General features: G+C 37.7%; 1 protein-coding gene across 2 annotated transcripts; it reads left to right on the top strand.

The window, feature by feature from the left end:
- Nucleotides 1–1,279: 1,279 nt before the first annotated feature.
- LOC121248924 (TOM1-like protein 5) lies at nt 1,280–16,227 on the top strand. Of its 2 annotated transcripts, none has more exons than XM_041147536.1 (11): nt 1,280–1,713; nt 2,091–2,179; nt 3,113–3,226; nt 7,855–7,933; nt 8,167–8,268; nt 8,373–8,486; nt 12,379–12,536; nt 13,209–13,284; nt 14,143–14,228; nt 15,269–15,427; nt 15,611–16,227. In XM_041147536.1, exons 3-11 carry the CDS (start codon nt 3,126–3,128, stop codon nt 16,032–16,034), a joined length of 1,299 nt encoding a protein of 432 aa, XP_041003470.1. In that variant the 5' UTR covers nt 1,280–1,713; nt 2,091–2,179; nt 3,113–3,125; the 3' UTR covers nt 16,035–16,227. The 2 variants fall into 2 exon arrangements, with proteins under 2 accessions (XP_041003470.1, XP_041003471.1); XM_041147537.1 differs by having other exon boundaries at nt 1,343–1,713; nt 3,108–3,226.
- Nucleotides 16,228–16,504: the final 277 nt, after the last annotated feature.

The raw sequence follows: 16,504 nt of genomic DNA, 5'->3' as shown, positions 1-16,504 counted from the left end.
ACGTCGTATGCACGAAAGTTTTTTTTTTTTTTTTTTTTTTCTCATTTACCAAATCTTAAGGAGACTGTTTCAATCATTGGATGCACTGAAAGCTGAAATCCAGCGGTTAAGACAATCAACCAGACAGCCACGCGTTCAACTTGCCCCAGACGAAAAGGCCAATTAAAAAAAAAGCAAAAAATAAAAGGAGGATTAAAACGCTAAATTTGGGGGTGATACGGTGACCCAATGAGGATCGGAATACAGTTGTCCCGATTACGTGGTGATCTTTTATTGGACAACAGATGAAAAAGGAAAAGGTTGGGGTATGTAGGAGAGTGCTGCTTTTCCATGTTAGTCTAAAGCAGGATCCAAGTGCCAGCAAGGCACACAACACAAACTCTCTGCCCGGCCAAGTTGGCCAACACTTGCACCGCCCAAGCACACCCTGTCCACCCATTTTCTTTCTCCTTTCTTTTCCCGTAATTGTCATATCACCACATGCGAGAGTACAATCTGTTTTACCACTCTCTTTATTTTGTTGGCATTTGTCCCCGTCAATGATAGGATACCCAACCAGGCGACCTTAGTCCTCTACAACCGGCTGTCCTTTTGGGATCGGACACGCTTTTTTTTTCCTCTCTCTCCTCCCTCGTTTTTCAGTGCAAAATAAAACAAACTGACATACCATTGTTTGATTTTGTAGATAAAATAAAATGAATTGAAATTAAATTTAAAATATAAATAATATATTATTATAAAATATTTTTTAATATTATTTTTATTTTAAAAATTAAGAAAGTTAAAAGTTTTTATTTTATTTTATTTTATGTATAAATTAAAAAAATTATAATAATTAGATAAAAAAATGAGATGAATTAAAAAAAATTATAAAAATAGACGAAGCCTAAAATTTATTTATGTTTTATTTAAAATACTAAATTATTTTAAGATAAAAATAGTTAAATTCATGGGTTGATGAATATCAAGATAGAACATAATTGAATTTTAAAATTTATTTGACAAAATTCTTTAACTCAAATAATTGAATAATAAAAAATAATTTAATTACACAGAAATTTTATAAAAATAAAAATTAATTTAAATTAATATAATATATTAAATAATAAATTTATTATTATAATAAATTTAATATATCCTATAAAATCAGTACTTCAATGATTGGTCTCTTATGCCAAAGGCCCAAAACCATTTAAAAAGAAACGTATACCAGAAAACAGAACAAAATAAAAGCCAATACTAGTTACACGTGTGAGATGAAGAGAGGAAGGGTCAGCATACAGGTGAACCAACAAGTGACGGTAGAAACCCCCAAAATTTTCTCCTTAAAAAAGCAGCTTTAGCTTTTTTAGCTTTAGACAGGCCCTCAATGGCGGTGCCGCTGTTCTACTTCTAATACCTTAACTAGCAACTTGCTACCGTGCTAAACGACGAGAATATTACCCAGATACTTCTCCTCCCACCCCTTTCCGTTTTCTCGCCCTCCAAACACCAGAACGCAGCATCCTCTCCGCCCCCAAAAATTACTTTTAGCCTACACGAAAAGAGAGAATAAAAGCTTTAGATAGAGATCTTTTTTTTTTTGTTTGGGTTTTTGTGAGTTGTTCTCATTTGATCAATTATTGTCGCTTGAAATGCTGAGGCTCTTTAAGGTTTACCAGCTCTTCTTCACTGTTCTTCTAATTGTCTCTGTTTTTCTCTCCTTCTTCACCGGTATGCCGTCTCTTTTTCGTTTGTTCCCTTTTTTTTCTTGGCTTGAGAATTTTGGTTCCTGCAATTTACAATCTGGATATCTTGATTTTGAACGAACCCTCTGTATATATTGTTCTTCTTGATGCCTTGACTGAGATCTGAACGAAGCTTTAATCTTAGTTGTCTGTTCTGGGGGTTTTCCATTTTGTTTCCTAAATTTCAGTTTTTCTTTGGGAGATTAAAACTGGATGAATATTATTTTGTACCTTTATTGTTTCGCTAACAGTTCTCCAATTTGTATGATATAGATATATATTTTTAAATGTCAGTTATAACGAAGTGAGGTACTGTTTTGTTGTTATCTAACCTCATAAAGTTTCTCGTTTGATTGGTTGCAGAGTAGCGTGCTCCGGGTTCGGCGTCGAAGTCTCGGTTCCACTTAGTGAACCCTTGGTGCTTGATTGGGCTCTTGCCTTTGTCACCGAATGTATGTTTATATTCTTTCTGAATATCCTCAAGTAATCGGATATGGTTCTTCCCTTTTATCAGTTGATGCATGGTTATAATTATCTTCAGCTGCTTCGTTGACGTTTAATAATTGTGCTGGTTTTTTAATCTGCATTTACATAATGAAATCAGTAATTCTAATTTCCACTGGTGTGATTGATAGGATGGTAGCCTGGGTTTAACTAAATTATTTTTATTGCTATGTAATTCGATTGAAGGCGAGAAGTTATTTAATTAAGTTATTTTCACAATTTTTGGAACCATAAGTGCGTATTAAGCTACTCCTTTAATTAAACATTCTTAGTTATGCGCATTTGATTGTTCTGTCACCATTTAGTGTGCCTTTCTTCTGCTTCTATATCTGGAGCCGTGTGATGGTTGTATTGTGGATCAGGCACTCTCAAGAAAGTTACTGCCTTTTGGATCGTTCCACATAATTTAGAAATAATGGCCTAAGGTATAACCCTCATCGTGGATTTGACTCTCCTTCGCATGTAGCACTAAAACATGGTCTGAACACACTTTTTAAACTATTTTTCATTTACATGTTTTGTTCTCTCATGCATGTTTCTGTTGCTTGACTTCTAAACCATTTTTTACTTCAGATTGGCCATGATTGAGTGTTGAATGTATTGTGTTAATGCAATAATGACTTCCAATTGTTAGTGTTATCTCTTGGGGATTTTAATAATTTATAAAATAATGACTTTCAAGATGATACTGCGATATTGATTATGCTCATTTGTGGAGCCTTCACTATTCTTAAGTGTGTATGCACATCTGCATTGTTTTCTCAGGTGACGCTGTTTTGGCTACTTTAGAAGTTGCATCTGCAATTAGTCAATTCTTTTATAAAATTTTTATTTCTTCTATACCTAAACACGTAATGCTGATTTTTTTATTTTAAGTCCAGAGTTAAGCAAAAGATGGCTGCTGAGCTTGTCAGTTCTGCAACAAGTGAGAAACTGGCTGAAATGGATTGGGCAAAAAACATTCAAATCTGTGAATTAATTGCTCATGATCACAGGTAACAGTTCACTATATATCAGTATTCTTTATGTGAATAGAAGATTATAGATCACATAAGATAATAGTTTGCATAGGCCGTCTAATGTTGTTAATTAATGAATGGGTACTTAATTATCTTGTATACTTTCCTTGGGAGAGGTATATTGGAGTGATTGCTTTTTATAGAACCTTTGTTCTGCTTTAAATCATTATCATAGAATAATATGTATTGCACATCGGCATTTTTGGCAGTAACTGCTCTGGCAAATGGGACTTACTGTAAGAATTTCTATATATTGAAGTGATGGCTAATTCGTAGCAAACTGCAGATGAATTTGAAGCAAATGTAATTTATTAAGCTGTCTTCTTACGGAATTATGGGTTATACATACGTAATGCATACAGGGGTTGTGTCTGTTGCGTTTTTTAATAAAAACTTTGATTACGTAGCAAAAAAATATTATTGGTTCTCGGTGATGGTTATTGATTTTGGGCAATAAGGTTGCAAGAGTAAGCCAAATGAAATGATGGAAACCTTAGCTCTGACATGAATAAGATGAAATGTACACTTATATGTGTCAAATATGGATGCCAATGAGTTCTAGCACCTAATCAAGCCTTCTTCCTCCTAAGTACGTGGTGGTGAACATGTTTTTGTGTGTAAAACATGCTGGGTAAATCCGTTGTTTACAAATCCGAATGGAAAAAAAAGTAAATTTTTAAATGTAGATGGCTTGCATAAGTATTTGTGGGGTCACGGGTTTCCAATAGCCAGCCTGAATGTTGTCTTGCAATGTTTGAGCTAGACTTGTGTTCAGCTGGATCAACTTGCGCTGAGATTAAATTTATCCCAAATTGCTTGTTCATGTTCAAGCTGGTACGAGTTTCTATTAATAACATTAAAAAGTGTTGAATTTACCGTAGGCAATCTTCAGGTTCTCATAGTGGAAATGAGATTAGTATTTTCTGATGGGATGAAGCTTGGCTTGTTGAGTTTCTCTTGAATAATTTGTCTTGAAGGAGCTCAACTACTTCCTCCGAGCTTCCTTTCTATGGTTTTAGGACTCAAACTGTTGGCAAGCCTGATAGAGAATGCCATTTGTATCATCCAATGTTGACATCCTGATTCAAAAAAATGGCTTTTTTAGTTAAACTGAAATTATGCTAGTTGATTTTTTTTATAAGTAAACAATTGCATTAAAAAGAATAAGCATAGCCCAAGTACATAAGATGGTATACAAGAGGTGACACCCATCTAGGAAGGAGAAATAGAAACCTCTTGTATACCATCTTCCTAGATGATAATGCCTATTCTTGTGGTGCACTTGTTTAAAAGAAGGGGATTGGAGCACAAAGTTCTTCCATAGAGTTGCTAATTCCCACAGAAGAACTAATACCATTGAAAGGCTGAATATTAATGGTATGGAATGCAAGGGGGCCCCTAGGATTTGGGAGCATGTGGTGGACTTCTATGAACAATTGCTTTCAGAACAAGAGGGTTGGAGGCCTAAGCTTGATGGCCTTGGCTTTGACACTATAGAGCCTCAGAGATTAAGGACTTTCGGCCTATTAGCCTTGTGAATGGGGTGTACAAAATCATCTCTAAGGTGCTTGCAAACAGGTTAGGGGAGGTCTTGGATCAAATCATCTTGAAGCCACAAAATGCGTTTGTTCGGGGTCGTCAAATTCTGGATTCAGTCCTTATAGCGAATGAAGGCCTGGATAGTAGATTAAAGTCGGGTGCCACAGGGGTTATATGGCGGTTGTGGATTAGTTGGTGCATCTCAACGGCAAGGTTCTCAATCTTGACCAATGGTTGTCCCACATGTTTCTTTAGTAGTTCTCGTGGTTTGTCATCATTATGGAGGCTCTTAGTAGGATGATATCGGCGGTGGTTTCTCACAGTTTTGTGGCTGGATTCTCGATAGGTGATCCTAATAGGGGCATTATTATTTTGTCTCATTTACTTTTTGCAGATGACACGATTATTCTATGAGGCAGACCGCAATTAGTTGAAGGCATTGAAGTGTCTCCTCTTGTGCTTCGAAGCAGTGTCAGGCTTGAAAGTGAATTTTGACAAGTTAGAGTTAGTGCTAGCGGGGAACGTCGACAATACTCGGCAACTAGCTTGTATACTTGGGGTGCAAGGTAGCCTCTCTTTCCATGTCTTACTTGGGATTGCCTCTAGGGGCAGCCTTAAGGGCCTCATCTATTTGGGATCCTATTATTGAGAAGATAGGAAGGAGATTGGCTGGATGGAAGAGATTGTATTTGTCGAAGGGTGGACATTTGACTCTCATTAAGAGCACCCCCTCTAACTTACCTACATATTTTTTGTCTTTTTTCCATACTTGCTAGTGTGGCGGCTCGAATTGAAAAATTGTATTGGGATTTCTTATGGAGTGGGATGGGGGACGAATCCAAATTTCACCTGGTGAAATGGGATAAGGTGTGTAGACCAATCTCGTCAGGAGGTTTGGGTAAAAAATTTGAGAACTTTTAGGTCTTGTTTGTTTTGAGATAAGATGAGATGAGATGAGATTAAAGTTAAAAAGTTGAATAAAATATTGTTAGAATATATTTTTTAATATTATTTTTATTTTGAAATTTGAAAAAGTTGAATTGTTTATTTTATTTTGTGTGGGGATTGGGGAAAAGTTATAATGATGAGATGAGAGGTTTTTAAAGTTTTGTGTTTTAGTCTGGAAAGCAAACTAGGCCTTAATTGGGCCTTACTTTGAAAATGGTTATGGAGGTATAACATGGAATCAGACGCCTTATGGAAGTATGTGGTTGATCACAAATATGGGACCTTGTGGGGCGGATGGTGTACTAAAGAACCACATGGAGCTAATGGTGTTGGAAGTATATTCGACGTGGATGGGGGGGATTTTATAGCCATGCTAGAGTAGTGTTTAGGGGGGGGGGGTGTCCCGAATCAAGTTTTGGAGGGACATATGGTGCGGGAATGAGGCCCTTAAGGATTCCTTTCCAGCTATTTTCCGTGTGGCTTGTAATCAAGATGCTTCAGTAGCGGACCTCATGCTTTGTTCAAGGGACCAAGTGTCGTGGTAAGTATTCCCGCTTTGTAACAATTTCTAGTTCTTAAATTGGTGTACTCATATGTATACCTCCAGTGTACTTAGACTAGGCCTATCTTTATCAATACAACTACTTATTACTTATAAAAAAAATGTCACTTCTAGTAGAGTGGCTCAAGATTGGGAAGTAGATTTGAGGCTTTTTTCAGGCTATTATATTCTGTGAAGCCAAATAGTCAGCAGACTGATAGGTTGTGCTGGACTCCTACAGGTAAGGGCACTTTTTTGGTCCGATCTTTCTATAAGTCCCTTTCACATCTAGCAAATACTCAGTTTCCATGGAGGAAAATCTGGAGGAATAAGGCACCTCCTAAAGCGGTTTTCTTTACTTGGACAACAGCGTTGGAGAAGATTCTGACTATTGATAATTTGCGGAGGCGACAAGTAGTTATCCTCGATTGGTGTTGTATGTGTAAGAGATCCGGAGAGACAGTTGAACATCTCTTGTTACATTGTGAGATAGCTTGAGCCTTGTGGTTGGAAGTGTTTAGCCTAGTTGACTTATATTTTGTAATGCCGGCAATGGTGGTTGATCTATTGGCTAGTTGGACGCTTTCGAGAGGAGTCCCACAAATCAAAGCCGTATGGAAGATGATTCCGACCTGCATTATGTGGTGCTTATGGCAAGAGCGGAATAAGTGGACTTTCGAAAACAAGGAGCGGTCACTAGAGGAACTTTGCATTCATTTTTTTCGTACTTCATTTCTATGGGCCATAGCTTTAGATTTTAATGGTCTGACTTTTCATGACTTTCTAGTTTTTAATACTGTGACCTAGATAGGCTTTATCTCTTGTATATCATCTTGTGTACTTGGGCTTTGCCTGTTCTTTATTAATAACATCATCGTTTACTTATTAAAAAAAAAAAGGAATAGAAACAAGAAAATCATGAAAATCAAGGCCATTGAAATCAACAGCTTTGATCCATAAAAATAAGGTTCTGATAAAAAGTAATCTAAGCTCTTCCAATGAGCACTCATTGTCTTCAAACGTCCGGTCATTACGCTCCTGCCATACGCACCACAAAATACAGATAGGAACCATCTTCCACACGACTGTGATTTGTGGAATACTGCCTAGATTTGTCCAACTGGCTAGAAGCTCAACCACAATGGTAGGCATAACCTAGGCTAGCTCTAATCGTCCGAATACATCTTCTCATAACACTTTAGCAACCTCACAATGCAGTAGAAGATGATCTACAGTCTACTCACTTTTTTTAATTATGCTAGTTGTTCCATGCTGACTCTCTGGAAACCCAACATCATTCCTCTGAAATTTATTACATGTCAGCTGTTCATAGAACACTTCTCTTAGAAGATGTTTGAATGACTGTTTTTTTGTTAATGCTACATGATGTCTGACCTTGCTGCTTGCTGATGTAATCAAGATAAGCCTGCATTGCCCTATTATAGCCTTTATGCTCTTTGGCTTGAATCTATACTTGGCTTGGTCATCAATGACTCAAGCTTTCTTATCCTATTTATTGTCTAGTTTGCTTCATCTTCTTTTTCTCAGCAGGGTCTTGTTGTTTCTAACTATGCAGGCAAGCTAGAGATGTCATTAAAGCTATTAAAAAACGGCTGGGAAGTAAACACCCAAATACTCAGCTCTATGCTGTGATGGTGAGTTGGATGAAGAAAATGTTTGGTTGGTGTGACCTAATTTTCATTTGCATTAATTGAAGTTCCCAGCCCAGAAAAAAGAGAGAAAAGACACCGTTTCACTGAAATGGGTAGTTTTTTTTTTTTCTTTTAAAAGATGCCATGATCGAATGACCTTATAATTAGGGCTTTTCATGCTCTGCCTGCTTGGTGCCTTTCTATTCAATCTTGCATTTATTTCTTAATTTTTGCAGCTATTGGAGATGTTGATGAACAATATTGTTGGAGAACATATTCACAAGCAGGTGCTTGATACAGGGATTCTCCCCTTACTTGTGAAGATAGTCAAGAAAAAGGTTCAGCTTTGCTCCCATTTAGAAAAACTTGTTGCTATTAGATGATCTTTTATATTTGTTATTTAAATAGCTTACCTTTGTTCGGCCAATTTTGTTGGTTGCAGTCAGACTTGCCTGTAAGGGAGCGGATTTTTCTTCTGCTAGATGCCACACAAACATCCCTTGGTGGTGCTACCGGAAAGTTCCCCAAGTATTATGAGGCATACTATGAATTGGTGGTAGGTGTATTATGGTTGGGTCAAAACTTGGCATATTTAGACAAAAATGAGATTGGCTCTTGTAAACTGTTTTGTGTGAAGGTGAGAGTATATAGCTATAATGAATATTTTTGATATTTCTCTAGCATGATGACTAGTATGAACTCGAGTGACTTTGTTTGATCACTTATGTAGATTTGAACTTTTAAAGCTTGGTCTCTGTGGATACTTGTGACTAACTGATCAGATATGCCTAAGTGTGTGTTCCACACTATGGCGCAACACTCGATTTTTAGCATATGGTTGGGACAGAGCATGGCATGGTTATACAAAAATGAGAGTGGGTCTTGTAAACTGTGTTGTGTGAATACGAGAGTATAGCAATAATAAAGATCTTTGCTATTTCTTTAGCATGATGACTGGTAAGGACTCTAAGTGACTAGTGAGTTTGTTCAATCCCTTATGCTGATTGAAATTTAGGTTATGTTTAGGTAGTAAGGTATTTTCAGGTATTCTGTGAATAGTAGTGAAAAATTAATGATAGAATATTGAATAGTAGTAAATAGTAATGAAAAATAGGTGAAAAGTAATAATAAAATAATGAATAGTAGTGAGGTATTCTCAGTACCCAAACTAGGCCTTAATGCATGGTCTTGTAGATATTTGTGACTAACTGATCAGATATACTTGAGTTTGTGTTCCACACCATAGTGGGTAGTGACCATCAGGCTATTTCACAAATGGTGGTGGTGTAGGTTGATGGAGTGGCAGTGGAGATGTGTATTTAGTCCAGTTGAATTAACCCCAAGAGATTGGCCGAAGTGGTGAAGGCCTTGGTCTTAGGGTATCACTCCCTTCAAGGTCCAAGGTTCAGCACCTCATGAGTGCAAACAATCATTTGGGGCCACATCTCCTGGCGAAAAGTCAGCGATTTAACTAGTTCCGTGTATGGAAGCTTCCGAAGGTGCAGTGCACGGGATCGGAGTTTACTCTACAGAGGTGGGTCCAAAGAGCCCTGCCTTGGAGAGGTTCCCCGATATAATAAAAAAAAAAAAATTAGTCCAGCTGAACATAGTCTATGGCCCATGAAAAAGTTGATGTGGGGTTTTGAAGGTGGGGCCTAGCTATGTAAAGTGCAAAGCTGCGGAAATGCACTTCTTGAGTGAAGAACATTTGATGAAGTGCAGTTGAAATGCATAAAGCATATGCATTTCGAAACACTCCCGATGCAATTAAGTGCGCTTTGTCATTTATTAAAACAAATGTGAGGCATCGAAAAATTGCCATTAATTAACAGCCAATTAAAGTTGATTCCGATTAGTGATACTCTGTTGTTGCGTATATTTTAGGCATATTTCTCAGCCCTATATGCTTGAATTTGATCCTTTTTTTTTTTTTTTTTTTTAATGTCGGGGAACCTCTCCAAGGCAGGGCCCTTCGGACCCACCCTTGCAGAGTAAACCCCGGTTCCATGCATTGCACCCTCGGAACTTTCCCTACACGGAATTGGTTAAATCGCTGGCTTTTCACCAAAGGGTGTGGCCCCAAAGGATTGTTTGCACCCATGAGGTGTTGAACCTTGAACCTTGAAAGGAGTGATACTCCAAGACCAAAGCCTTCACCACTTGGGCCAATCCCTTGGGGTTATGCTTGAATTTGATTATTGCTACCACTCACCTGAAAAAAGGAATTTTTTGTTACTACCATGGTTTAGTGTATTTTTTAATACTTTGGGATACGTAAAACAAAGACATAGTATTTTTTAATGCCATCACTCGGGAATTTTATTTTCATTCCCGAGGAGGGGGTAGTGGCTGGAGAAGGATGGAGGAGGTGCTGCGTGATTTTTCCCGTGGCAAGATCAGTCCCGTGGGTGTCGTTTTGGGAGTGATGGTATGGAAGGACAGAGGTGCTGTAGGACATGGCTCTGTTAGGGAGTCGCATCCAACTTAGAGGCAGGGAGCTGCAGTAGACATGAAGGTGGCGTGGAAGAGAGGGAGAACTTGGAGGTGAAAGACCCAAGTACATCCTCGGTGTCGAGGCGATCCTATGCGACAACTTTGAAGACGGGTCATGCCTCGGGGGTTTAGAATGAGGGGGGTCAGCAAATCACGCCTCAAGACCAGCTTGTAGAGATGCAAAATTCTTTAAAGGAGATAGAAACCCAATTCGTCGAGTTGAAGGCAGCGATAGCTTGCTTGTCTACGAAAACATACCTGCTTTCAGCTGGAGGCAATAGGGTTTTAAGAAACAAGATAGGCCTAAACCCTTTAAACTCTGATAAAGGAAAACGGAAAATTGGATTCGGCCCTGTCCCTATAACCAGATCCAGGAGAGTATAGCGGATCAAAAGGGAATCTGGCATATTTGAAGCGGAGTCTACATTTGGTATTGGCGTTAAGGCATCAGTAATGGAATATCATTCGCCTCTTGGTACATAGGATAAACCGATAGTCGGTATTACACCCTTGGTCCTTGAAGAAACTATGGCTCTCTTGTTGGAGTTGAAGGAAAATGGTGTACTGCTGAGGTCTGAAGGAGATGTAGAATCCGCTACCACCCCAGAGGTGAAAGAACTTGCTGTCATCCCAGAATCTTCAATGGGGACCTTGAAACCATTGGAGAGAAGCAATGGAGTTGCTGGAGAACCAATGAGCTTGGCGTTGGTGTCTTGTATAAAGGAATGTCCAGAGTGGGGAGTGTAGTTGGATACTATGTCTGGGGATAATGTTGCTCCCTGGTCTCTCTTCTTCCAATAGCGGATTGGATTCTTTCTAAAGTTAACGAGATTTAACAGTTCGTGGAAATTTCACATGGAGGATGTGAAGACCAATTTAAAGAACTAATCATTGCGATTGAGGCAAGCCACGCTCTTGAAACCAAATCAAGTTTCAAGAAAAGTAGGGGTTACAGCATCTTCATTGGGCAATCAACTATGATGCTAAGGGTGATAGCTCAATTAGCGGGAAGTCCAAAGGGAGGGCATTGTGAAGTTTTAGTTCTAAGAGAAATAAGGGGTTGGGGTTGGGTTTTCGGGTAGAGTTTTAGTTCTACGGGAAACAAGGGGTTAGGGTTGGGCTTGGTGTATTTTGGATTGTTTTTCACGGGTTTTTGGAGTCATTAGGGGCTTCTAATATGAGCAAGGTTTTTCTTGTATACATTCAGTGTATTTGGTTACTCCTTTTTGATATATATGATATTTGTATTTATCAAAATATATATATATATATATATATATATGCGCATGAAGGTTACTTAGAAGGATTTTTCAAGTTAGATGTATAGAAACGATATGCCTTGTGTATTGAGTATATGGTTATATTCCACTCTTTTTCTTCCAAAGGAATTTGAAGTCTATTTGGAGAAAGGATGACTTGAACCATTTTATGACTAAGGCCCCGTTTGGATACAGAAACAGTTTCATTTCATTTCATCTCATCATTACAACTTTCCCAAATTCCTACACAAAATATAATAAACAATTCAACTTTTTCAAGTTCCAAAACAATAATAATATTAAAAAATAATATTCTAACAATATTTTATTCAACTTTCAACTTTTATCTAAAACCATCTCATCTCATCTCACTATCCAAATGGTTCCTAAAAATGTGGTCCTTCCACTCTTACTTTGTCAGCTCGGTAATTTTTGCTGTGTAACTTGTCATAATTGGCATAATTGCTATGACTTATAAAAAAAAAAAAAAAAAAATTGGCATAATTGCTATGTCCGCTTTCTGATATTTAAATATTTCGTACAAGCTTATTGTATTCAAGCCAAGTAGTAATATTGAATTATGTCTTCATATAAACTGCTGTCTTGAATTCCTGTATACATGTGTTTCTAAATTCTTATTTACATATTCTGGATGTTATGCTATTTCACGGACTTCTATTTTTCCGTATCTTTCAGAGTGCAGGAGTACAGTTTCCACAAAGGCCCCATGCTGTCCAATCAAGTAATCCTACACCACAAGCAAAAAAGAATGATTTACCTAATGGGGAACTAGCCTCCTCTAGGAATGAAGAGGTTACTCGGCAAGCAGAACCACAGTTTGTTCCCGAGTCTAGGTATCATCTGCTTACTCTGTTTATTGATGTATTTTGGCCTACTTTATGCCCTATTCACTGTATATATGGCCCTGGAAATTACGTATTTGCAGTCCATTTTGAACTATTGGTGATACCTTCCTTATGACCAATGCTGGTAGACAAACTTCGGGTCTAATATTAACTTAACATGCTTTGGTTGGACCTTGTTTTGGGTAGTGTGTCTATGTCACAATGTCCCTGCTTCTTCTACCTGTGGTTCAGGCAGATAAAGAGATCATGTGCAAGTGATATATAATATCCTCATGGTCAAATCTAGACTCTAGACCATCTTGATTTTGGCCCTGCCTTTATTTTATTTTATTTTTATGTTAAATGAAGGCTGATGTTCTAATAAATGGGATGGTAAATCATCATGTTACAAATTTAGGTTCTTCAATCTGCCTATTTCCATTTTTGTGTACTTCAAGATACTCGTATATCCTATTGAATGGGGGTTCGCTTGTATTCTTCCTGTGTACCTACATTGCGCCCCTAATTGCTTTTTGACGAAATTATGTTACTTATAAAAAAATGATATTCATATATTCCTCAAAGAGATTACTTATAAAAAAAAATTATACTCCTCAAAGTCTTGATAATTTGATATGCCTGCAAATAATACCTTTTTCTAAGTCTATCTATTCCATACAGTATAATTCAGAAGGCAAGTAATGCTTTAGAGGTTTTAAAGGAAGTCCTCGATGCTGTTGATACTCAACATCCTGAGGTATGGTGGATTATGATTCCTGAATTTTGTATACGACCTGATCAGCAATGAGTTGCTTTGATATGTTTCATTGCGCTATGTTATGTTGATATTATAACACCCTTTCATCATATCTTATAATGAAAAAATCCCTTTATATTCTTATTATAATGGTTCTACAGTTTGGAATGTCTTAACTCTCATATTTGATATGCATTTTTGGGTGAGATTAATGGCTTCTAGCTAGGAATCTTGTGCCTACTTGCTTGAAGCTTCCAGCAACTTGATAGACAAAAAAGTGATTAATAGTGAATGGGTTTTGTGGCGGGTGGTGACTATCCCTTTATTATGATGTTCTAATGCTGTCAACTTGAGGAAGATAATATCCAAGAGCCTTATGACCTTTTGTGCCATAAAAAGAAATGGCATAATGGCTAATTTTTTTGGTTTGAATCTGAATTTTTGAAAGCTTTAGAAACTTTATGTTGAACTTGCCTTGGTTATTAGATGGTTTTATGTACCCTTATTTTCTATGGTTAATTATATATAAAGGCACTATTGGTTTGGAGGCTACATGCCAAATATATATACTTCACTCTTACCTTCTAACTGAATCATGTGATTGCAACTTATTTGAATTGCATTTCACTTTGTTTACCACATGCCAAATATGTACATCACTTGTGCGTTCTAACTGAATCATGGGATTGCAACTTATTTGAATGGCATGTCACTTTGTTTACCTCGATTGAATCGAATCAAACAGTCTGGAACATACTTAATTGCATGTCAGTTGTTTTATGAAATTTCTTTCCTTGATTATATTTGAAACTAAAAACTAGCATGTCTTGTCAAATTTCATGGTGTCATATCGTTCAGGGAGCAAAGGACGAGTTTACACTTGATCTGGTGGAACAGTGTTCATTTCAAAAACAAAGAGTGATGCATCTTGTGATGACTTCTCGGTAGGGTTGAGTAATCAATTACTCCATTGCTTTATTACTTATAGCTATTGTGCATTCTATTATTTCTCAATTTAATTTTAGAAGAAGTGAAATCGAAGTTGGATCTGTGTACAGGGAGTTGCTAAAAATCATGATATTAGATTTTTTTTTCTCTGAAGTTATTCAGTCACTGGAGCATGCTACCCTTGGAAGAATAGTATATCATTTTCATAACTTCTCATTTATCGGTGGTTTAGGCTACGTTTGGATAGTAAGGTGATCTCAGATGATCTGTGAATAGTAGTGAAAAAGTGGTGAAAAAGTAATGATAAAATATTGAATAATAGTAAATAGTAGTGAAAAGTAAATGAAATATTGAATAGTACCACTACCCAAACACAGCCTTAGAATTGTTATAAAAATTAGTAAAAGGTCCCATCTTCCTTTGGTGGTAGTACTTCAATCATTCAATTGTTGAGCTAATGTTGAGGGAATAGCTTACATGAGAATCAACTCTTGTGAATATTTGGTAATATTTGTTATGCACGTTCAAATTTTCATGCGAACCAATCGTCATCACGAAAACAAGACAAGGTAGGACATCGATGGGAAATTATTAGATGCTCCTAGAGTAGAGATGACATGGTACTCCATCCTATCACAATATGTCATGTAATTAAAATTCTTATGTAAGCGTCAATTTTAATTGACATGGCATCTTATAATAGAATGAGTATCGCGTGTCCATATTCTTGGAGTACCTAATATTGCTCGACATCAAGTTAATGTTTTTTCTAAATATTAGTCCATGGCTCCATGGACCATAACTAGGAATTGGGTCTCTCTCTCTCTCTCTCTCTCACAGATGGCTGAATTGTCTAATTAGCGTCCATGGCTCCATAACTTGTGCGCCTGACAACTGACTAGTTTACTTAGCACAACACATGCATGTAGATGTGCATAGAGACTTGCATGTACACATCATGTGCTCTTATGCGTACATGTGTTCTACGCATACTTAGCCCTTGCAGTTTCAGTTGATTCCTATGTTATGCACCCAGGGATGAGAAGGTGGTTTCTCAAGCAATTGAATTGAACGAGCAACTCCAGAAAGTTCTTGCAAGACATGATAACCTTCTTTCAGGTAGGCCTACATCAACTGCAAATCATTTTAGCCTTGATGAAACAGAGGAAGAGGAGGCCGAGCAGCTTTTCCGAAGGTATGTACATCTCCATGGGGCTTAGGCTTTTGAAATGTACCGTACCCACCCTAGCTTTAATGGCCTACTCATATCCCTTACTAAACTGGATAGTAGATCTGCCAACTTGGCTATTTTCATTTGACTTGTGAGGAAAACTCGATTAGTTTACTGATTTGAAACTGTTGTTTCTTCACTCAACAGATTACGAAAAGGAAAAGCTTGTGTGAGACCTGAAGATGAAGAGCACTCAGCAGAGCGCCCCCACTTGGGTTTGCTTGGATCCTCCATTCCGGCAGAAAGGCTGAACCGTCCACTTATACGACCAGTGAGTTCGGAACCATCGAGTGAACGGAATATCCATCATCCATCTGTCGCAATCTCACCCCCTCCAAGACATGTTGAGGGGGAGTCTCCACCTGTTGCAATGGTACCTCCAAAACACATTGAAAAGGATGTCCCACAAGTCGCGATTCCGCCCCCACCTGCAAAACGCGTTGAGAGGGAGAGATTCTTCCAAGAAAACAAGATTGATGGTGCTGGTTTGAGCGGCCATATGAGGGACCTCTCAATACACAGTCGCGGCACAAGTAGCTCTCGCAGTGGAAGCACAGACTTCAGTGATTGACTGCAGTTAAAAGGACCATTTGATGTTTCAGAGTCTGTATTTTTAGTTCATAATTATAATATGGTAGTGGTGTCCGATTTGCCTGTGCGGGGTGGGTGCTGCGGAAAGAGGAATGACATGACTGCTTTAGTTTTATGATACATTAAAGGGTTTTGCATGATCTCGTGCCTGACCTCGAGTTTGCTTCCTTACAACCGATAAACAAAGAAATGGCTTCTATTCTTCCTTTCTTTTTAGCTTAAGAAATAGCATTAGCTTCTGTTCTTATTAGATAGATAGACCTGGCTCTGCAATTTGTCACTTAACGCAGTGGAAGGTGTAGGGATAAATGGGTCAAGCAAAGTTCAATTCAATAAAAACTGAACTCTCAGAAAATATAGAAATCTTGAAACTCCATGTCTTGCCAATATTTGAGTTGAGGACCCATCCCCTATAAAAACCATCTTGAACTCAAATCAAATCACTTGCAA

Source organism: Juglans microcarpa x Juglans regia, chromosome 2D (genome assembly GCF_004785595.1).
Source record: "Juglans microcarpa x Juglans regia isolate MS1-56 chromosome 2D, Jm3101_v1.0, whole genome shotgun sequence".
NCBI classification, from domain to species: domain Eukaryota; kingdom Viridiplantae; phylum Streptophyta; class Magnoliopsida; order Fagales; family Juglandaceae; genus Juglans; species Juglans microcarpa x Juglans regia.
This window is presented reverse-complemented; position numbering and strand designations above follow the sequence as displayed.

Bases quoted from the DNA above. Each gene is read 5' to 3' on its own strand.
- LOC121248924 (XM_041147536.1), top strand. From the start codon at position 3,126: ATGGCTGCTGAGCTTGTCAGTTCTGCAACAAGTGAGAAACTGGCTGAA. The intron at 12,537-13,208 runs GTATCATCTGCT...TATTCCATACAG, and splicing joins CAGTTTGTTCCCGAGTCTAG to TATAATTCAGAAGGCAAGTA. The intron at 15,428-15,610 runs GTATGTACATCT...TTCACTCAACAG, and splicing joins GCCGAGCAGCTTTTCCGAAG to ATTACGAAAAGGAAAAGCTT.